This window comes from Miniopterus schreibersii, assembly GCF_964146895.1.
Source record: "Miniopterus schreibersii genome assembly, chromosome: 13".
Taxonomy (NCBI): Eukaryota; Metazoa; Chordata; class Mammalia; order Chiroptera; family Miniopteridae; genus Miniopterus; species Miniopterus schreibersii.
Genome location: NC_138113.1, coordinates 18,247,662 through 18,266,750, shown reverse-complemented (window position 1 = coordinate 18,266,750; position 19,089 = coordinate 18,247,662). Strand labels below are relative to the sequence as shown.

The following is a 19,089-nucleotide window of genomic DNA, read 5'->3' as shown; positions in this document are numbered from 1 at the left end:
GGCAGCAGCGTGGCGCCCGTTGAGTCGCCCGGAACCACGGGGACGCGCCGCGTGGGCCCCCGCGTGGGCCCCGAGGTGCGGGCCGGGCCCCGCCCCGCGGCCGCGGCTCTCCTCCCGCGCCCGCCCGAGGACTTGGGAATGACTTTCAAAGTGTCATTCCGAGCGCTACGGAAGTGTGGAGGGGTTTTAATGCAAACCCTGTGGGTGCACGTGGACAGGAAAGGACGCCAGGCTGTCGGAGCTCCTCCAGGAGGCCCCGCGGGGCTGTAAAGCCACCACGTGAACCCTCCCGGTCTCGGCGACCCCGGGGGTCCCGGGCGGAGCCGGGCACGGCCGCCGCTGCGCCCCACGCGGGCCCGAGCCGTCTTCTCACCCGAGAGCACGAAAGCGATGAGGTGGCGACGAGGACTCGAGGAGACGATCCTCCCGCCGCGCTTCCTGGTAACCGGCAACCCGCCGGCCACACTCCAGGAAACAAACGCCGGCATCCCTGGGACGGTGGCGGAGCAGTCTGCACAGCACGCGCCTCCATTCCACAAACCTCCACGCCCCCGGGGGTCGGCCACGTCCCCGAGGGGGCGGTAAGGGACCTGCCCGCCCGAGGCCCGGAGCGGGCTGCGGCCCTGCCCTCGGTTTCCACCGCAGCTGAGCGGCTGCTGGCGCTCAGACCTGAAGGGGTCGGAGGCGGCCGCGCTGCGCGTCAGTGTCACGCTACACGCTTTACCCTCGGCGCTGTGCGAAGGCCGACGGCAAGCGCCGCGCCGCGGGTGTTATCTCGCCAGCACCGAGCAGGTTTCGCGAGCGAGCCGCCGGTCTTTTGTCCCGTCTGTTTACTATACGCGGCGTGCTCCGGGCAGCCCTTATCTGCGTGTTCGGGAGCAAAGTACACGCACACACCCGTCCCCTTTCCGAAGGGGACGCTCGGGGGCTCCGCGAGCGGGGTGGCATCCCCCGCGGCCCGAGCACCCCGCGGGGGGCTTCCCCCAACTCCCCCACCCCACCCCCACCCGCAGGCCCCTCGGCCCAGGGCGCGACTTCCCGGGCGCTCGCCTCCCCCGGCAGCCCCCGGGGCGCACTCGGGCCTGGCGGGGCGCCCTCCCTCGCCCGCGTCCCTCCTCCTGCGCCGGGAGCCGGAAAACCCGGAGCGAACCGGCCCTGCCCGGCGGCGCATGCTCAGTAGCGAGCAGGTTCAGTTCGCTAGTAGGAAGCTCCGGCGCTACACCGGCGGCGGCGGGGCCGCGGCGGCACCTCAGGGCGGCCGGACTCCGCGACGACGACCTCGGGCCTCTCCCCTCCCCCGCCAGGCCCCGGCCCCAGCTCCGCCCCGCCCGGGGTCGCTCGCGCTCCGCGGTCCCGGCCGCGCTGAGCGGGCACCGCGGCCGGAGCGTCCCTCCACACGCCCTCCCCCAGCCGCCGGCGCCGCCGCGGGGCCAGGCCGGGCCGGGGACGCAGCCCGGGCGGGCGGGCGGGCGGCGGCCGCGGCGGGGGGCAGCCCGGGGCGGCGCCGGCGGCCCGGGGAGGGGTGGGGGCCCGGCCCCGGGGCGGTGGTGCGGGATGCCGCCGCCGCCGCCTCCGGGCTGCGTTCGCTCTCCGCGGCTGGTGCCTGTGTCGGGTGGGTGGCCGGGCGCGGGCCTCGCCCCCCAGCCGCCTCTCCTGGGCTAGCCCGGTCGCGCGGCGCCCCGAGGGGGCCGGGTCGTCTGGTGCGGCCGCGGCCCTGTCCGGCGCGGCGAGCTCGCCCTCTCGCGGCTCCCGGGCCCGGCCGCCGCCGCCCCCTCCCCGCCCGGAGGCGCCCCGGGGGCACCATGCAGGCGCAGCAGCTGCCGTACGAGTTTTTCAGCGAGGAGAACGCGCCCAAGTGGCGGGGGCTGCTGGTGCCCGCGCTGAAAAAGGTGAGAGCGCGCGGGACCCTTCCCCGCGGCAGCCCCCGAGAGGGCGCCGGCCGGGGCTGGCGGAGGGCTGGGGAGGCGGGGCGCGCGGCCGCCTTTCTTCCCGGTCTCCCCGCCTCCCCGCGAGGACGGCGCGCTCGGAGCGGTCCCCCCACTCTCGCCGGCGCTCGGTGTTGACATTCACCCGGTGCGTGGCAAGGCCGCAGGACGCCGGGGAGAGTTTGTCCGGATACTGAAATCCCTGACAGGTTAATGCCGTCCCCTGGCTGAGAGGCCCGAGTCGGAGGAGCCCCCGTTTTCGGCGGAGGTCAAAGCGGGCCACTTTTCCGCCGCCTCGGCCTCAACCCCGGAGCTGCTGTCAGCCTCCGGCTCTGGGTGTCCAGTCTGTTGGTTTTCGTGGGCTGGAGAATGCTCTGGCCATAATGCTCGCTCTAAGTAACTGCACAGCTCGCCTGCCAGCAGCAGTGTGGCCTGTTTTGCTCACCCTCTGTAATCACTCTTCATTGCCCCGATTGGGGATCCCCCACTCCGAGGAACAGGGGCGGGTGTACATGCCATTCTTTTCCTTCTAAAGTCTGAAAAATCTTGGTACTATCATTGGCTTTGTGGGTTAGAAATTTTAACCTTTTTGTGTTTGTTCAAGTGTGCCACATTGTTAGCTAAAGTTATAACACGATCTGTACTTTTAAAATGTTTTAGAAAATGTTGATACATTTTAAAAGCTTCTAAAGCAACATTAAACACATTGAAACATCAGAAACTAGTTTGAATGAACATTAAAAACAACCAGAGTATTTTTTGTTTTCCTTTTGCCTTTTCTATAAATACAGGAATTGCTTTACTCTTTTAATCCTTTTTCTAAATCCCAGTTTCTTGTTGCTCATTGTTTCATGTTTTCTGGTGAAGATGTATTTTTACTCCTCCTGAAAGTTGAGATTATGGCTGTACCTTTTCTAAACATTTATCCTTTTGAAAACTATGTCTTAAAAGGTGTCTGATATTTTTCAAAGGCCAGCAACTTTTACTTTCCCTTTTGCCCTGTTCTCCCCACCCCCCTCTTGGTGTCTTATAGTGGAAACTATTTGGTTTGTTAGCAGAATTTGCTCATGTATTTCAGATATAAGTTACTGACTTTTTCTCTCCGGTGTCTGACTAGTCGCAGACATTTCTGTGAAATTGTTTTCCAAGAAAACCAAAGAGATGCCTTAGATACTTTATTCATTAGAAATCCTGTCAAGCTCTCACTCTATTTACTTTGCTTTACCTGCAAGAGGGCATCTTAGCTCATAATAGAAGGTGAGAAAGAGGTCTCAGTGATGCTGGAGCTGATTGGTATCCTGACCAAGGTGGGAAGGAGACAGAAAAACTGTTAAAAAGACACAAAAGAACTCATAAAACACCATCAGTTTGGGGCTGTTTTGTTTAGAAGCAAGCAGCGCTTATCCCAGGGGAACCACCAAGACACCCTATCAGCCCAGGGCCTATGAAGGAGTGAAGAAAGCATTGTGGGAGCTGGCGGCCAGGCCCAACCCCACACTGGTGGCCCTTGCTGAAATCTGCCCACAGAAGCATTTTGTTTGGCTGGCACCATGTTATTTTAATTTTAATGTAATTAGTTGCCAATATTTAAAAATGGGATATATTACATAAAATCTGAGTTTTGAGCTTTTCATGAAGAATGGGAAGCTCTTTCCACAGGGGGCCCGCGTTCAAGCAAGGCAGTCAACTGCTGTAGCTGCCCTTTTTAGACATAGCGTGTAGTGTTTCCAACTTACCACAGTCCCCACCAGTCCTCTTTGCTTATTTACATAAACCAGTTTTGAGCAGAGATATTCTTGGGTGACAGTGGAAGTGATGGGAGGAGGTGGACGTGTACACAATCTAGGCAAGCGTAAGGTCCTTCCAATTCTTATTTAAGGTCTTATCTACTAACGATGATTCTGTGCCTCCTAAGACAAGGCTGAAAATATATTTTACATCTGGATATGCTCTTGGTGGCTCAGAACCCGCAGTGTCACCTGCCTTCTAGACATTTCTTGTGGCTCCATATCTCTGACTCTTCTTTAGACTTACCGCACTGTTTGCAGATGTGCCCAACTTGTTATCTTACCTGAGGCTCTCTGGACATAATATTCTCTTCACCTGGATTGCCCTTGTCCTGGCCTAACACTACTCATCCTTCTGGACTAATTTGACTTCAGATATTTTCTTAAATCTTCAGTACTGAGTTGGAAAGTCTTTATTTTCTGTTAGCACCCTAGCCTAGCACTTAACAATGAATTTTAAGTTCCTATATAATTGTCTTCCCTGCCCTTATTCCTCCCCAACTAGACTGGAGGGTCCTTGAGAACAGGGATGATTATATATATATATATTTCCTCACCCCAGGATATAGTTATTGATTTTAGAGAGAGAGGACGGGAGAGAGACAGAGATAGAGACACACAGGCATTGATGTGAGAGAGGAACATTGATCCGTTGTCTCCCGTACTTGCCCAACTGGGGATCAAATGTGCAACCTAGGTGTGTGCCCTGACCAGTCATCGAACCCAAAACCTTTCTGGTTTATGGGATGACAGTCCAGCTGACAGCCGCCCGGCCAGGGCAAGAGCAGTGGCGATACTTTAATCCTCATTTTACCCTCCATCTGTTGAATTTGAATGAGTGGGGAGGGAATACCGGAGACTAATGCCATCACCTCCATCCCTGCCACCTGCCGTGAAGACTGTGGCCTCTTGGTTAACGGCTGCATTATTTTATGTGAATGGTTCAGAACTCTGGGGTCGTCTCTGAGCTCTCTCTGTGTCCTGCCCACACCCAGGCAGAGCCTGCAGGTTCATTCCCCTTTGTGTTCTTCTGACCCGTTCTGAGTTCCCTCCCCCAGACTCCTGGGACAGCCTCTTACCTTAGGTCACTGCTTCTCACATCACCTTTATCTGTTTTTCAAATTTCAGAAGTTGTAGTGCACTTCTGAACATGTCACCCTGTTGTTCAGAACCATCGATGTCTTTTGAGAGCGTAGGACGAAGCACACATTCTTCAGCATGGAATCAGTGGTGATAGATGACCTGGCTTCATCCTGCTTTTCTGACTGGGTTACCTACCGTAATCTTTTCTTTATGCTTCAGCCAATCTGGGCTACTACTTTTCCTGAATACGCCCAGAATGTCTTGCCACATTACCAGTCTAAGTTCTGTCTTATTTATTGCACAACTGTATCATGCCTACTACAGACCAAGCATTGCTTTCAGAACTAAGAATAAAAAGGTAAATGACATCATCCAGAAATGACAAAGTTAGAACGTGATAGGAAGTTGCAGAGGATGACTTTGGAGAGGAAACTGATTATAGAGAATGTTTTGTTTGTTAAGCTGAGGAGTTTGAATTTTATCTTGAGGGGATGGAAGTCACTGAGGAATTTTAAATAGGGGAGTAACATCAGATTTGAATTTCAGAAAATTCTCTTTGGCCATAGAATACAAAGTAGATTGGAGAAGAAGGAGACCCTAGGTAAGGAGCAGTTTACTAGTTCAGCCAAGAAACGATGTGCCTTTGAACCAAGAGTGCATTTGAACTGGGGTGGAAATGGGATGAATTTCATTTGAGATGTTTAAAAGGCAGAATTACAGGACCTAGTAACTCATGGAGTGACTGGGGGAAGTGTCAGGAGAGCAGAAAGAGTCTTAAGCTTTTGGTTTGAGTGCCTTCAGTCAGGAGAGAGAATGTAGGAGGAAAACCTGTTGTTGGGGTGGAGAGAATGGCCTAACAAGATGAGCTGTGGACATGCTGATTTGAAAGTCCTTTCGGGTTATCCAGGTGGAGTTGTTGAACTGGGAGTTGGTTGTCAGTACCTGGCGAATCAGATTTGGGACTTCTAGGTGTGTACATAAAGCCACAAGAATACATGCATATGGAGGCTTACACATAAATGTTCATGGCAGCTCTGTTCAGCAAAAAAGTTGGAAACAACCCAAATGTTCATACAGGTGAATGAATAAACAAATATTGGAATACAGTTCAGCAATAGAGAGAATGAAACACTGACACACATGACAACATGACTGGACGTCAAAATAATTAAGTTGAATGAAAGAAGCCAGACAAAAAAGAGTGTATACTGTTTAATTCTATTTATATAAAATTCTAGAAAATGCAAACTAATCTACCATGAGAAAAAGCAGGTTAGTAGTTGTTTTAGAGGGGAAGCTTTTATGCTCATTTGTCTTGAATTGCGCCAATAGTTTCAGGGGTATCTACCTATGTTAAAATTTAACAGATTGTACAGCTCAGATATATGCAATTTATTGCATGTAAATTGTTCTTCAAATAAGGTGTTTAAAAAAGTAGATGAGGCCACCCACGAAAATGATTAGAAGTAGGACTGAAATAGGTCTGGCATTAGAACTCGGGGAAGAGCGTGTACCAGTGTGTGGGGGGAGCGGAGGAGGTTAGGAAGGAAGGAGTCAAGGGGAAAGAGTGAGCCTCTAGGGTCTGAAAGGCTGAGAAAGAAAAGAGTTTCAAGAAGAGTCATTAACCTGTGAGCTGCAGAAAAGTCAAATGAGGTACCTGAAAACTTAGACTTGACAGCTAAAGGGTCACTTATGTTCTAGCAGTTTCAGTGTGAGGGTAGGAGGTGGAAGAGCATGGAAAAGGAATAGCAAGGACAGATGGCATTTTTCAGATTACTGTTTCTAGAAGCTTGGAAATGAAGGGAAAAGAGAGACTTCTGTGGCAAGAAGGGGCTTCAAGGTTGGGGAAGACGCTTGTGTTTTTATTTGAAGGTGAGAGAAACTGGTGTATGTTAGGAGCCTTTGGGGAAGGAGCTGATGGAAGATGCTGGTGAAATACTGAACAAGGGGGGGATGAGCTCAGGAACACAAGCGTGAAATTTGCCTCAAACTATTTGCTGTACTATTTTAAGTGCCTCACATGTTCTCTGATTCTCATAGGATACCATTATTGCCTCCATTTTACAAGAGAGGAAACTGAGGTTTGGAAAGGGTAATTTGGTCACAGAGTCTGCATTTTTAAACACAATATTATGCTACCTCTGGCAAGGGTGATGACATCAGTTCTTCTGAAATGGGAGGGAAAGAGATAAAGATGGGTTTGTAGGTTGAAGAGCAGGGAGTTCATGCTAGGTAGCCTCTATTTTCATGATGAAATGAAAGGAAAGATTCTTTACATAGAGCGAAGAGAAATGAGTAAGGAGTTTAAGAAGCATGATAAAATTTTGGAATTGCTGCTCTGGATTGTGCAGAAGGAGCCAGCCAGTGAAGTAGAAAGGAACTGCTGAGCAGTGTGGAGGGTGGAGACCATAAATTTGGAGTAGAATTCATTGGTCTCATAGTTGTGAGATTTTCCTCTAGCAGCACTCATTAGTTAATGGGTAGAGAGGGATAGTTGGTTGGAGGTGACTGCAGTAGGGACTAAAAATCTTTTTCTTTTTTAATATGTTTTTATTGACTTCAGAGAGGGGAGGGGAGAGAGAGAAACATCAATGATGAGAGTCATTGATCAGCTGCCTCTGCACGCCAGGATCAAGCCCACAACCCTCAAACCTGGGCATGTGCCCTGACTGGGAATCGAACAAAGATCTTCTGGACCATAGGTCCACTGATCCATGCAGGCCAGGCTAAAAATCTGATAAATTGGAAGAGGAGGGTAATGGCAGCAGATAGGGGACTATGGTGAGAGATGATGATGATTGTATTTTAAAGATTCCAGAGGTGAAGGAGATCAGATAATCAGAAGCTCTGAAGTTGGTGTATGGAATGATGAGTTGCGTACCTGGATGATGATGAAGTCCACAGGGATTATGTATATATCGCAGTAGAGAGGGAGACTGTTCCAGCAGTAGCAGGGAGGTCCAGAACTCACAGCAGTGAGGATGCTTTAACCAAATAATAACAAAAGTGGCAGCTACTCCCCACTCCCATAATGTATTTTTTATTATAGCTGTAGATAGAATACAAAAAAAAAATGCCCTTCATTTAAAAATATTTTTGTCTTGTAGCCAAGTTTTTTACTCAATATTTTATGAAAAATTTAAATATGCAGAAAAGTTGAAAGATTTGTAAACACATATACAGTATACCCATTACATAGATTCTATAATTTATATTTTACTGTGTTTGCTTTATCACATGCTTATCCATCCCTCTATCCATCCACCAATCCATCTTATGTTTTGATGCATTTCAAAGTAAGTTGCAGACATCAGTATACTTTACTCCTAACATTTCAGCATTCATGTAATTAACTGGAGTTCAGTATTTGTTTATGGTTCTTTTTACTAGGTAAAATTTATATACATTGGGATATACAAAAGTTAATTTTACCATTTAATGAGTTTTTAAAATTCAGTGCAACCCAAGCCTCTACCAAGATATCAAACATTACTATCACTTGGGACATTTCCTTCATGTTAGTCATTCCCTACCCCCACCTCCCAGAAGCAAATGCTGTTCTGATCTTTTATCATCCTGCCATAGATTTATCTATTCTAGGTCATATAAATAGAATCATACAGTATATATTTTTGGTAAGGCTTTTGAGGTTGTGTTTATCAAGAATTCAGTTCTTTTTTCTATCATATGAATGTCAGTCATTTATCAAGTAGATGGTTACCTGGGAGGTTTCCAGTTTGGGGCTGTTATGAGTAAAGCTGCCTTGAATATTCTTATACAAGTATTTTTCTTTTGTAGACAGTTGTTTTCATTTTTCTTGGGTAAATACCAGGAGAAATGTCGCATGGAGTGTCTATTTCGTTTTATAAGAAACTGCCAGACCTTTTCTCAAAGTGGTTGTACCCATTTTGCATTCCTACCAACAATGTATGAGAGTTCCAGTTGTTCCACATCCTTACCAATATTTGGTGTTATTAGTTTAGTTTTAGTTGCTGTGATGTATGTAGTGTAGCTCATTGTGGTTTTATTTTGCATTATCCTGATGACATTGAACACTTACTTATTCATGTCCTTTTTGTTGTTGTTGTTAATCCTCACCTGAGGATATTTTTTCCATTGATTTTTAGAGAGTGGAAAGGAGGGGGAGAGACAGAGAGAGAGAGAAACATCAATGTGAGATGGATTGGTTGCCTCCCACATGTGCCCCAGTGCAACTAAGGTATATGCCCTTGACCATAATTGAACCCATGACCCTTCAGTCCGTGGACTGATGCTCTACCCACTGAGCCTTATTCATGTTCTTACTGATCATTCGTGTATCTTCCTTTGGGCAGTATCTGCATAAATCTGTTACACATTTTAAAAATTGAGTTGTTATTTCTTTTTAGTATTTAGTTGTAAGAGTATTTACAACTAGTATTGAGTTATATATCCTGGATAACTATCCTTTATCAGGAAAATATTTTATTCTAGCATGTGGCTTGTCTGTTCATTTTTCTTAAAAAAATTTTTTTTAATCTTCATTTGAGGACACGCTTAGAGAGAGAAAGGAAGGGAGGGAGGGAGAGAGAGAGAAAGAGAAAGAGAAAGAGAGAGAAACGTCAATTGGTTGCCTTCTGTACATGCCCCAGCTGGGGATTGAACCTGAAACCCAGGTATGTGCCCTGACCAGGAATCGAACTGGCAACCTTTCAGTGCACAGGACAACACTCAGCCAACCGAACCACTCTGGTCTCGCTGTTCATTTTCCTAATGGTGTTTTGTTTTGTTTTTTTGATGAGTAGAAGTTTTTAATATTGATCAAATTGATCAGGTTTTTCTCTTTTAAGGTTATTGCTCTCTGTGTCCAAGAACCCCTTGCCTGCCATCAAGTTATGAAGTTATTCTCCTAATGATGTTTTCTAAAAGCTTTACAGTTTTATCTTACATAATCCCTCCATTTCAAATTAATTGTTGTGTATAATATGAGGTAGAAATTTAGATTCATTTTTTAATGCTGATATGTAGTTATTTTAGTAGTTGTTGAAGAGACTTTCCCTCTTGGATTGTATTAATAAGATTTTGTGAAAATTAAGTCAATATATGTAATATTTATTTATGTAAATATGTATTTAAATGTGTTATTTCTAGGCCCTCCATTTTATTCCACTGATCTATTTATTTATCTGTACTCCAATACCACACTATTGGATACTGTAGTTTTATAGTAAATCTTAGGTAGTGTAAGTATTCTAATTTTGTTCTTTTAAAATATTTTTTAGTGTTTCTGGATTTTGCATTTCAATATAAATTTTGAACCAGCCTGTCAATTTCTACCAAAAAAATCTTGGTGAGATTTTGATTGTGATTGCATTAAATCTATAGATAGATCACTAGGGAGAATTAACATCTTAATAATATTAAATCTTTGGATCCATGAACATTGTATATCTCTCCATTTATTTAGACTATTTTTTTTTTTTTAATCCTCACATGAGGATATTTTTTCCATTGCTTTTCAGAGAGAGTGGGAGGGGGGTGAGGGGGGAGAGAGAGAGAAAGAGAGAGAGAGAAACAGGAACATTGATGTGAGAGAGAGACATTGACTGATTGCCTCCTGCAGGTGCCCTGACCTGGGGCTAGGAGCAAACCCACAACCCCCATAGATGCCCTTGACCGGGAATCAAACCTGAGACTTTCCTGTGTGGGGGCCGATGCTCTAACCACTGAGGAACACCAGCCAGGGCTATTTAGACTTTTTAATTTCTCTCAGCAACCCTGTGGTTTTTAGTGTAAAAGTCTTATGTATCTTTGGTTAAGTTTAATCCTAAGTATTTTGTTTTTTGATGCTACTGCAAATTGTTTTAAAAATTTATTTTCTAATTGTTTGATATGAGTACATAAGTATACAGCCAGTTTTTGTATATCGAACTTGTGTTCTTTGACCTTGCTGGTAGTTGTTTTATAAAGTCCATAGAATTTTTTTTTTTTTAACATATCTTTATTGATTTCAGAGAGAGGAAAGGAGGGGGAGAGAGAGAGAGATAGGAGCATCAATGATGAGAGAGTCATTGATCGGCTGCCTAGCCCACAACCCAGGCATGTGCCCTGACTGGGAACCGCACCCGGATCTCCCGGATCCTAGGTCGATGCTCAACCGCTGAGTCACGCCCGGCTGGGCCATAGAATTTTTTATTTTTACATAATTATGTCATCTGCAAATAGCCTATTTATTTATTTATTTTTCTTGCCTTATTTTACTGCCTAGGATCTCCAATACAAGTGGTCATCTTTACCATGTTCCCATTCTTAAGGGAAAAAACGTCTTATTTCACTACTAAGTGTGATGTTAGTTGTTAGTTTTCATTGGTGCCCTTTATCAGATTGAGGATTTCCCCTTCCATTTTTAGTTTTCTGAGAGTTTTAGAGTTTTTAAAAATCATAAATGGATTTGAATTTTGTCAAATGATTTTTCTGTTAAAATGATGATAATGTTTTTCTCCTTTATTTTATCAATATAGTAATTACATTGATGGAATTTTGAATGTTAAAACAACTTTACATTTCCTGGATAAACCATAGCAGGTAGTAATTTATTGAGTTCCTGCTGTGTGGCAGTATGCTAGTCACTTTGCTTGGTAGTTTACTTCCTTCTCTCTGTTCTACCCATTGACTTTTCAAGGTGATAATTTGTACAGCTGAATTTTACAGCTAATGAAATGGATCCTGAGAGGCAAATTGCTCAACATCTTATAAGGAGTAGAATTAGGATTTGAACCTAAGTCTGTCTAGCTTTAAAAACAGCTCTTTATACTGTGTTGCTTCCTTTGAGTAGGCAGTATAATACAGTAAAATGGTGCCCTGATGGTCTTGCACCTTAGGTTTCAGGGAAGAAGTGCTGTAGGAGAGAAGGTGGCTGAATGAAGAGGGCTTCAAATCTCTTGCTTGAAGCTGAGAAGCTCAGCCCTTTTACATATTGGTGCTCTGCATAAGATTACATTTGAAAAAAACGTTCTGGCCCGGCCGGGCATGGCTCAGCGGTTGAGCATCTACCTAGGATCCAGGAGATCGCGGTTCGATTCCCGGTCAGAGCACATGCCCGGATTGCGGGCTCTATCAATGACTCTCTCATCATTGATGTTTCTGTCTCTCTCTCTCCCCCTCCTTTCCTTTCTCTGAAATCAATAAAGATCTTTAAAAAAAAGAAAAAGAAAAAAAAAGAAAAGAAAAAGTTCTGCACTAAAAAAGTAAGAATTCTAAAAGCAGTAGTTAATGGAAAGGGAGATCCTAAAGGAAAGGACAGAGAAGTAATTAGGTCTTGGGGTGGCAATAGGAAGTTAGGAGACTATCCATGTGTGTTTATATTTGGGAGTGATGAAAGTGACATTGTAAGTAGAAGTGGGAATTAGTCAGGTAAGGATCAGGAGGAAGTGTATTCCAAGGATTTGTGGTGGCTTGGAGTCCAAGAGGAGGTCATCATTTTAAGAGTCCTGTATAGCTGGAGTCTGGAATGTGGGGCCAGATCTTGTGAACCAAGTTACTGCATTTTGTCTTGTGAGCAGTAGAGAACCACCAAAGGGTTTTAAGCAGGGTACTGGCAATTATATGTGAATTTTGAAGGGTCACCGTCTGCTCTGTAGAGCATGGATTCAGTGGCAGCAGAACTGTAGGCAAGAAGGCCAGTTAGGAGACTTTTTCAGCAGTTCACAGAAGGAATAATGGTGGTCTTGACTAGGGCATTAGCTGTGGGAATAGAGAAAAGTGGATAGATTTAGAATTGGGAGTAGATTGGTGATTGAATGACAGGTAGTGAGAGAGAGGAGTCAAAGCTGATTCCCAGGTTTCTGGCTTAGAAGTCTAAGTTGTAATGGTGATGAAAGGGAACCCTGGGAGAGGGGCATGCCAGGAGGGGAACCAAGAAACCATCAGTACTCTGGGAAAGAGTTTGAGAGAGAATTGTGATAGGATAGAGTTACACTTTGGGAGTAGCTAAGTATGGCAAGCATGGAAGGCATCTTTGTTGGATTGTTGTTAATTAGGGGCAGGAATAAACTGAAAGTCTTTCAAAGTACATTTCAAGTGCCATCTCCTCTGCAAAGACTTTCTACAACTCCATTCCCTAAGTAAAATGAATTTCTTAATTTCCTTAATACTTTATACCTCAATTTTAGCACTTAGGTTTGTTTGTATATGTGGTTTCTCTCCTCTATATTGGGAGTTACTCGAGGGCAAGAATAGGTTCCTACTCATCTTTGTATACCCTATAATGCTTAGCATATTTCTCATGTATAGCAAGTGTTCAGTACATATTTGTTCAATTGCCTGTGGTTCTGAGTCTATCCCCTCAAGAATACTAATGTATGGAGTTAGGTAGGACTTAGTTGAGGTCTTCGCCAGTCAAAAGGCATTGGAATTGTCATGTTCAGTGTATTTTATTTTAGCAAATAGGGAAGCAAATGTATATATGTTAGCAATGATTCATTTAAAATGGCCAGATTTTTTAAAAAGTATACTTCAAAGGAGAAGCAGATGCCAAGATGGGATCAAGCATGCAAGAAATTTGTTAGAAGTGCTTGTGAGAGAAAATGAGGGTGGAGGTCAGGAGAGTCCTCAGACTGTGGTGCAAGTCTGACTCTAAGTGAAGGAAAGAGGTGAGGAAGGAAGGAACTTTGGGTGAAAGTGTCTTACACTGCTGTGCAGTTCTAAGAAAAGTTCACCAGACCTCAGGAAGTCCTTGAGTGAAAGTTGCCTGTCACAGGAATTCCTCAACTCCCAGGATAGGCCTGCTTTAGTGTGTATGCCTGCTTTAGTGTGTATGCCTGCTTTAGTATGTATGCCTGCTTTAGTATGTATGCCTGCTGTACTCAGCCATTGACTGGGAGCAGCCGGTGAGAAGCATGGCCTCCACACAAACACGTGATGGATTTCAGAATGCACCAGCTGGGACCCTCTGTAGTCAGAGATCTGAGAGGCTCCTTCTCATAGCCAGCGAGGGTCATTTCTGGCTGTAAATTGCCTGATTCAGAATAATTGAAATTATTCATTTAAAGTGGGTAATTTGTTCTCCCCAAATCCCTTATATTAAAAAAATATATCTTAGGGTAAGTTCTAAAAGTCAAAGTTAATTATTGATAGTAATAGTACACAGTTTGCTTTAGTAGTTATCAAATAAAGTTTGAGTTTCATATTGAAGTTTATTTTATAATTAAACCTTTGTATGAAACCACAAACAAAGCAATAAAGACAAAAGAAAATGCAAATGATACCCATATTATTACTATATGAACTAATGTATCAGGAACACTTTAAGCATTTCAGTAGTACCCTGAGTAGTCCAGGCATCCGGCCATAAAGATGACTGACTGCTTGTTGACTTTCCTTTTTAGGCTGGGCTACCTCCAAGGCAAGTGAAAACAAATCAGTAAATGAAATTCTCATAAAGTCAAACTCTGGCAACCTTCCCTTTGGAGTTGAGGATGGGATATACATCAGAGAAAATAACTAATTTAAAGTTTTGGTATTATGGCCCTTGAATTTCTCAGATATTTTTAAAGACATTTTTAAACTGTAACAAGAAGATGATTTTGAAAGAGTTTCTTTAATGCTGCTTTCCTGCTGATTTTGACTGGTTTGGTTTTATTTGTTGAGCACTTATTAAAATGGCAAGCATTTAATAAAAGCTCAACTAAATTTGTTGAGCACTTATTATATGGCAAGCATTATGGCTATACAATTAAAAACATAATTGTTGTTTTTATGAAACTTAGACATCTGGTGATAAAAAAAAAAAAAAAAAAGTGATCTGCTCATGTGTGTTAAAGCATCCCAATTGCAAATGGGATCAGTCCTCATATTGTTTGGTTCAGGGTTAAAAATAAATAATAAAACAAGTCGAGGTTTTTTTAAAAAGTTATTTTTAATTAGCAGACTTTTTGTAATAAGCTAACTTAAATTTCAGTTATTTTATAATTGCTGAAACAGAGTTTTTCTTTTCTATATAGACAAATCCCATTTTCTATTTTACTTATAATCTAACCCATTTGCACATAAGTTGATTTCTCTGTATGTTCCAATAATTTGTAATGGATTGCCCTGATAATTACATGCAGATATTTTGTGTAAAAATTTGGGTAGGATTCTGATTTCTGTACATATATTGAATAACTCTTTAAAATTTTTTTTATTGTGGTAAAATATCTTATTTTACCAAAATATAGCTATTTTTAAGTATATTAAATTCAGTGCCAGTAACTACATTCAGTGTTGTGCAGCCATCACCACTAAAAGTTTTTCATCACCCCAAACAGAAACTCTGTACACATTAAGTAATAACTCCTCACTTCCTCCTCCCCCAGTCCCTAGTAACCTCTAATCTACTTTCTGTCTCTACGAATTTGGCTATTCTATATATTTTTTATAAGTGGAATCATACAATATTTATCCCTTTGTGTCTGGCTTATTTCACTTAGCATAATGTCTTTAAGGTTCATTCGTGTTATAGCATGTATCAGAATTTTTGTTTTTAAAGTCTAAACATTTCATTGTACGTATATACCACATTTGTTCATCCATTTCTCTGTTGAGTTGTTTCTACCTTTCGGCTATTGTGAATAATACTACAGTAAATATTGTTATATAAGTATCTGTTTAAGTCCCTGTTTTCAATTCTTTTGGGTATATAGCTAAAAGTAGAATTGCTGGGTCACTTGGTAATGCTATGTTTAGCTTTTAGAGGAACTGCCATACTGTTTTCCATGGCAGCTGCACCATTTTACATTCCTACTAGTGATGCATGAAGGTTTCAGTTTCTTTACATCCTCACCTACACTTGTTTTTTTTAAATTGCCATCCTAGTTGGTGTGAAATTATCTCTTATTGTGCTTTTGGTTTGTATTGTGTTTCCCTAATGACTAGTGATGTTGAGCATCTTTTCACATGCTTGCTGTCCATTTGTATATCTTATTTGGATAAATGTCTGTTCAGGTCTATTGCCCATTTTTAAATAAGTTTGTATTTTTGTTGTTGAGTTTTAGGAGATCATATATATTCTTGATATTAAACCCTTATTGGATATGTGATTTATAAATATTTTCTCTCATTCAAACCCAACCAAAAAGTTGCCTTTTATTGATAATGTCCTGTGCACAAAAGCTTTTAATTTTGATTAAGTTCAATTTCACTGTTTTTTCTTTCATTGCTTGTGCTTTTGGTGTCATATCTAAGAATCCATTGCCCAATCCAAGGTCATGAAGATTTGCCCTTAAGTTTTTTTCAAAGAAGTTCATGGTTTTAGCTTTTATATTTAGGTTATTGATCCATTTTAGGTTAAATTTTGTATTTGGTATGAGTTAGGTGTCCAATTTCTTTCTTTGCATGTGGAAATCCAGTTTTCCTAGTACCACTTGTGAAGGGATTGATCTTTGTCCATTGGATAGACTTGGCAGTTTTGTCAGTAATCAGTTGGCCATAGCGGCACAAATTTATTTCTGGACTCTTAATTCTATTCCATTGGTCCATGTGTCTATCTTTATGACAGCACCACACTGATTACTGTAGCATTGTGCATTAAGTTTTGAAATCAGGAAGTATCTTCTTTATTATCATTTTGACTATTTAGGGCCCCTTGCAATTCCATATAAATTTAAGGACTGGCATTTCCATTTCTGCAAAAGAAGGTTATTGCTATTTTAATAGGGATTGCATTGAATCTGTAGACTGTTTTGGTAGTATTGACAATATTGATTGTCTTTGTACCCATGAACACAGGATATCTTTCCATTTATGTAGGTCTTCTTTAATTTTTTTTCAGCAATGTTTTGTCGTTTTTAGGATAAAAGTCACCTCCTTGATTAAATCTATTTCTAGGTATTTTATGCTTTTAGATGTTATACTTTTAGTTGCTAATGGAATTACATTAGTAATTTTCAGATTGTACATTGCAGGTGTATAGAAACAAAACTGTTTTTTATGTGTTGGTTTTGTTCTGCAACTTTGCTGAATTAATTTACTAGCTTTGGTAACTTTCCTGTGGATTCTTTGGTATTTATGTTTCTGTATACAGTATTATGTCACCTGCAAAAAGCAAACATAGTTTCACTTTTCTTTTACATTATGGATGCCCCTCCCTCCCTCCCTCCCTCCCTCCCTCCCTCCCTCCCTTCCTTCCTTCCTTCCTTCCTTCCTTCCTTCCTTCCTTCCTTCCTTCCTTCCTTCCTTCCTTTTTGGTCTGATTGCAGTGGCTAGGACTTCTAGTACCATTTTGCATAACAGTGATGAAACTGGGTATCCTTGTATTATTCCCGACCTTAGGGTAAAGTTTTTGGTTTCCCCCATTAAGTATGATGTTAACTGTAGGTTTTTCGTAGATGCCATTTATTATGTTGAGAAAGCTATCTTCTGTTGCTAGTTTTACGAGTTGTTTTGTGTGTGTGTGGTTTTTTTTTTAATCATAAAAGGATGTTGGATTCTGTCAAATGCCCTTTCTGAGTTAATTGAGTGATCATGTGTGTTTTTCCCCCCCTTCATTCTATTAATGTAGTGTATTAAATTGATAGGTTTTTTTATGTTTAACCACTTTTTCATTCTTGGGATAAACCCCACTTAGTCAAGCTGTATAATCCTTTTAATATGCTGTTGGATTCAGTTTGCTAGTATTTTGTTAAGGATTTTTGCATCTGTATTCATAAAGGATATTAGTCTGTAATTTTCTTTTCTTGTGATATCTTTACCTGCCTTTGGTATGGGGCAATGCTGGCTTCACAGAATGAGTTAGGAAGTGTTTCTTCCTCTTTTGTTTTTGGTAGAGTTTGAGAAGTATGGTGTTAATTCTTTAGATGTTTAGTAGAATTTATCTGTGCAGCCATCTGGTTTTGGACTTCTCTTTGTTGGGAGGTTTTGGTTACTGACTTAGTTACCTGTTATGCATATGTTGAGATTTTTAGTTTCTTGAGTAAGTTTAGGTAATATGTGTGTTGATAGGAATTTGTCCATTTGTTCTAGGTTACCTAGTTTGTTGGTGTATAATTGTTTACAGTATTCTCTTATAATCTGTTTTATTTCTGTGAGGTGAGTAGTAATATCCCCACTTCCATTTCTGAATTTAGTTATTTGTGTTTTCTCTTTTTTTCTCCTTAGACAGGCTATTGAAGGTTTGTCAGTTTTGTGGATTTTTTTCAAGGAAGCAACTTTTCGTTTCATTAATTCTGTTTTTTTCTAGTGTCTATTTTATTTATTTCTAATCTGTATTATTTCCTAGTTTTCAGTTTAATTTATTCTTCTTTTTCTAGCACTCCAATATGTAAAGTTAGGCTGTTGATTTAAGGTCTTTTTTCTCTTTCAATGTAGATATTTATAGCCATAAATTTCTCTCTGAGCACTGCCTTTGCTGTATCCTATAAGTGTTTTCTCTAAGTATTTCTAATTTCCCTTGTGATTTCTTCTTTGACTCATTGATGTTTAAGAATGTTTTATTTCTTTTCTACATATTTGTGAATTTTCCAGTTTTCCCGCTGTTGTTGATTTCTAACTTCATTCTGTTATGGTCAGAAAAGATGCTTTGTATGATATCATTGAGACTTTGTTCTGTGGCTTAACATATGGTTTATCCTGGAGAATGTTCCATGTGCACCTGAAAAGAATGTGTATTCTACTGTTATTAGGAGAAATGTTCTATATATATGTCTGTTAGGGTATTGTGGTTTATAATGTTCCAGTCCTCTATGTCTTTATTGACCTTCTGTCTAGATATCCTATCCATTATTGAAATTGGTGTTTTGAACTAATAACTATTATTGTAGAACTGTTTTATTTCTCCCTTTAATTCAGTCAGTGTTGACTTCATATATTTTAGGGCTCTGTTGTTTGTGCTTAATTGTTTATAATTGTTCTATATTCTTGATAAATTGACCCTTTCATTAACATAGAATGTCCTTCTTTATCTCTTGTAACAGTTTTTGACTTAAAACCTATTTTGCCTCGTATTAAAATAGCCATCCTAGCTCTCTTTTGCTTACTATTTGCATGGAATATCTTTTTTTGTCCTTTCATTCTGAGTCTGTTTGTATCTTTGGGTATAAAATGAGTCTCTTGTAGGCAGCATATGGTTGGATGGTAGCTTTTAATCTAGCCTGCCAATCTCTGTCCTTGATTGGAGAGTTTAATCCAATTAAATTTAAAGTAATGGCTGGTAAGGAAGGACTTCTGACATTTTGCATTAATATTTTATTCTTTTTTTTGGTCTCTCATTTCCTGCTGCCTTCTTTTCTTGTTGGTTTCTTGTAGTGAAGCATTTCCTATTGTGTGTATTTTTTAGATAT

The 19,089-nt window shown here is 42.0% G+C and overlaps 1 protein-coding gene across 3 annotated transcripts in view; it reads left to right on the top strand.

Moving 5' to 3' along the window:
* Positions 1-1,519: 1,519 nt before the first annotated feature.
* SOS1 (SOS Ras/Rac guanine nucleotide exchange factor 1) overlaps positions 1,520-19,089 on the top strand; it is a 106,677-nt gene continuing 89,107 nt past the window's right edge. For all 3 annotated transcript variants that reach the window (XM_081157096.1, XM_081157095.1, XM_081157094.1), the window contains exon 1: positions 1,520-1,889. In XM_081157096.1, the coding sequence (XP_081013222.1) occupies positions 1,803-1,889 (87 nt within the window). In that variant the 5' untranslated portion in view covers positions 1,520-1,802. The remainder of the gene's footprint in view (positions 1,890-19,089) is intronic.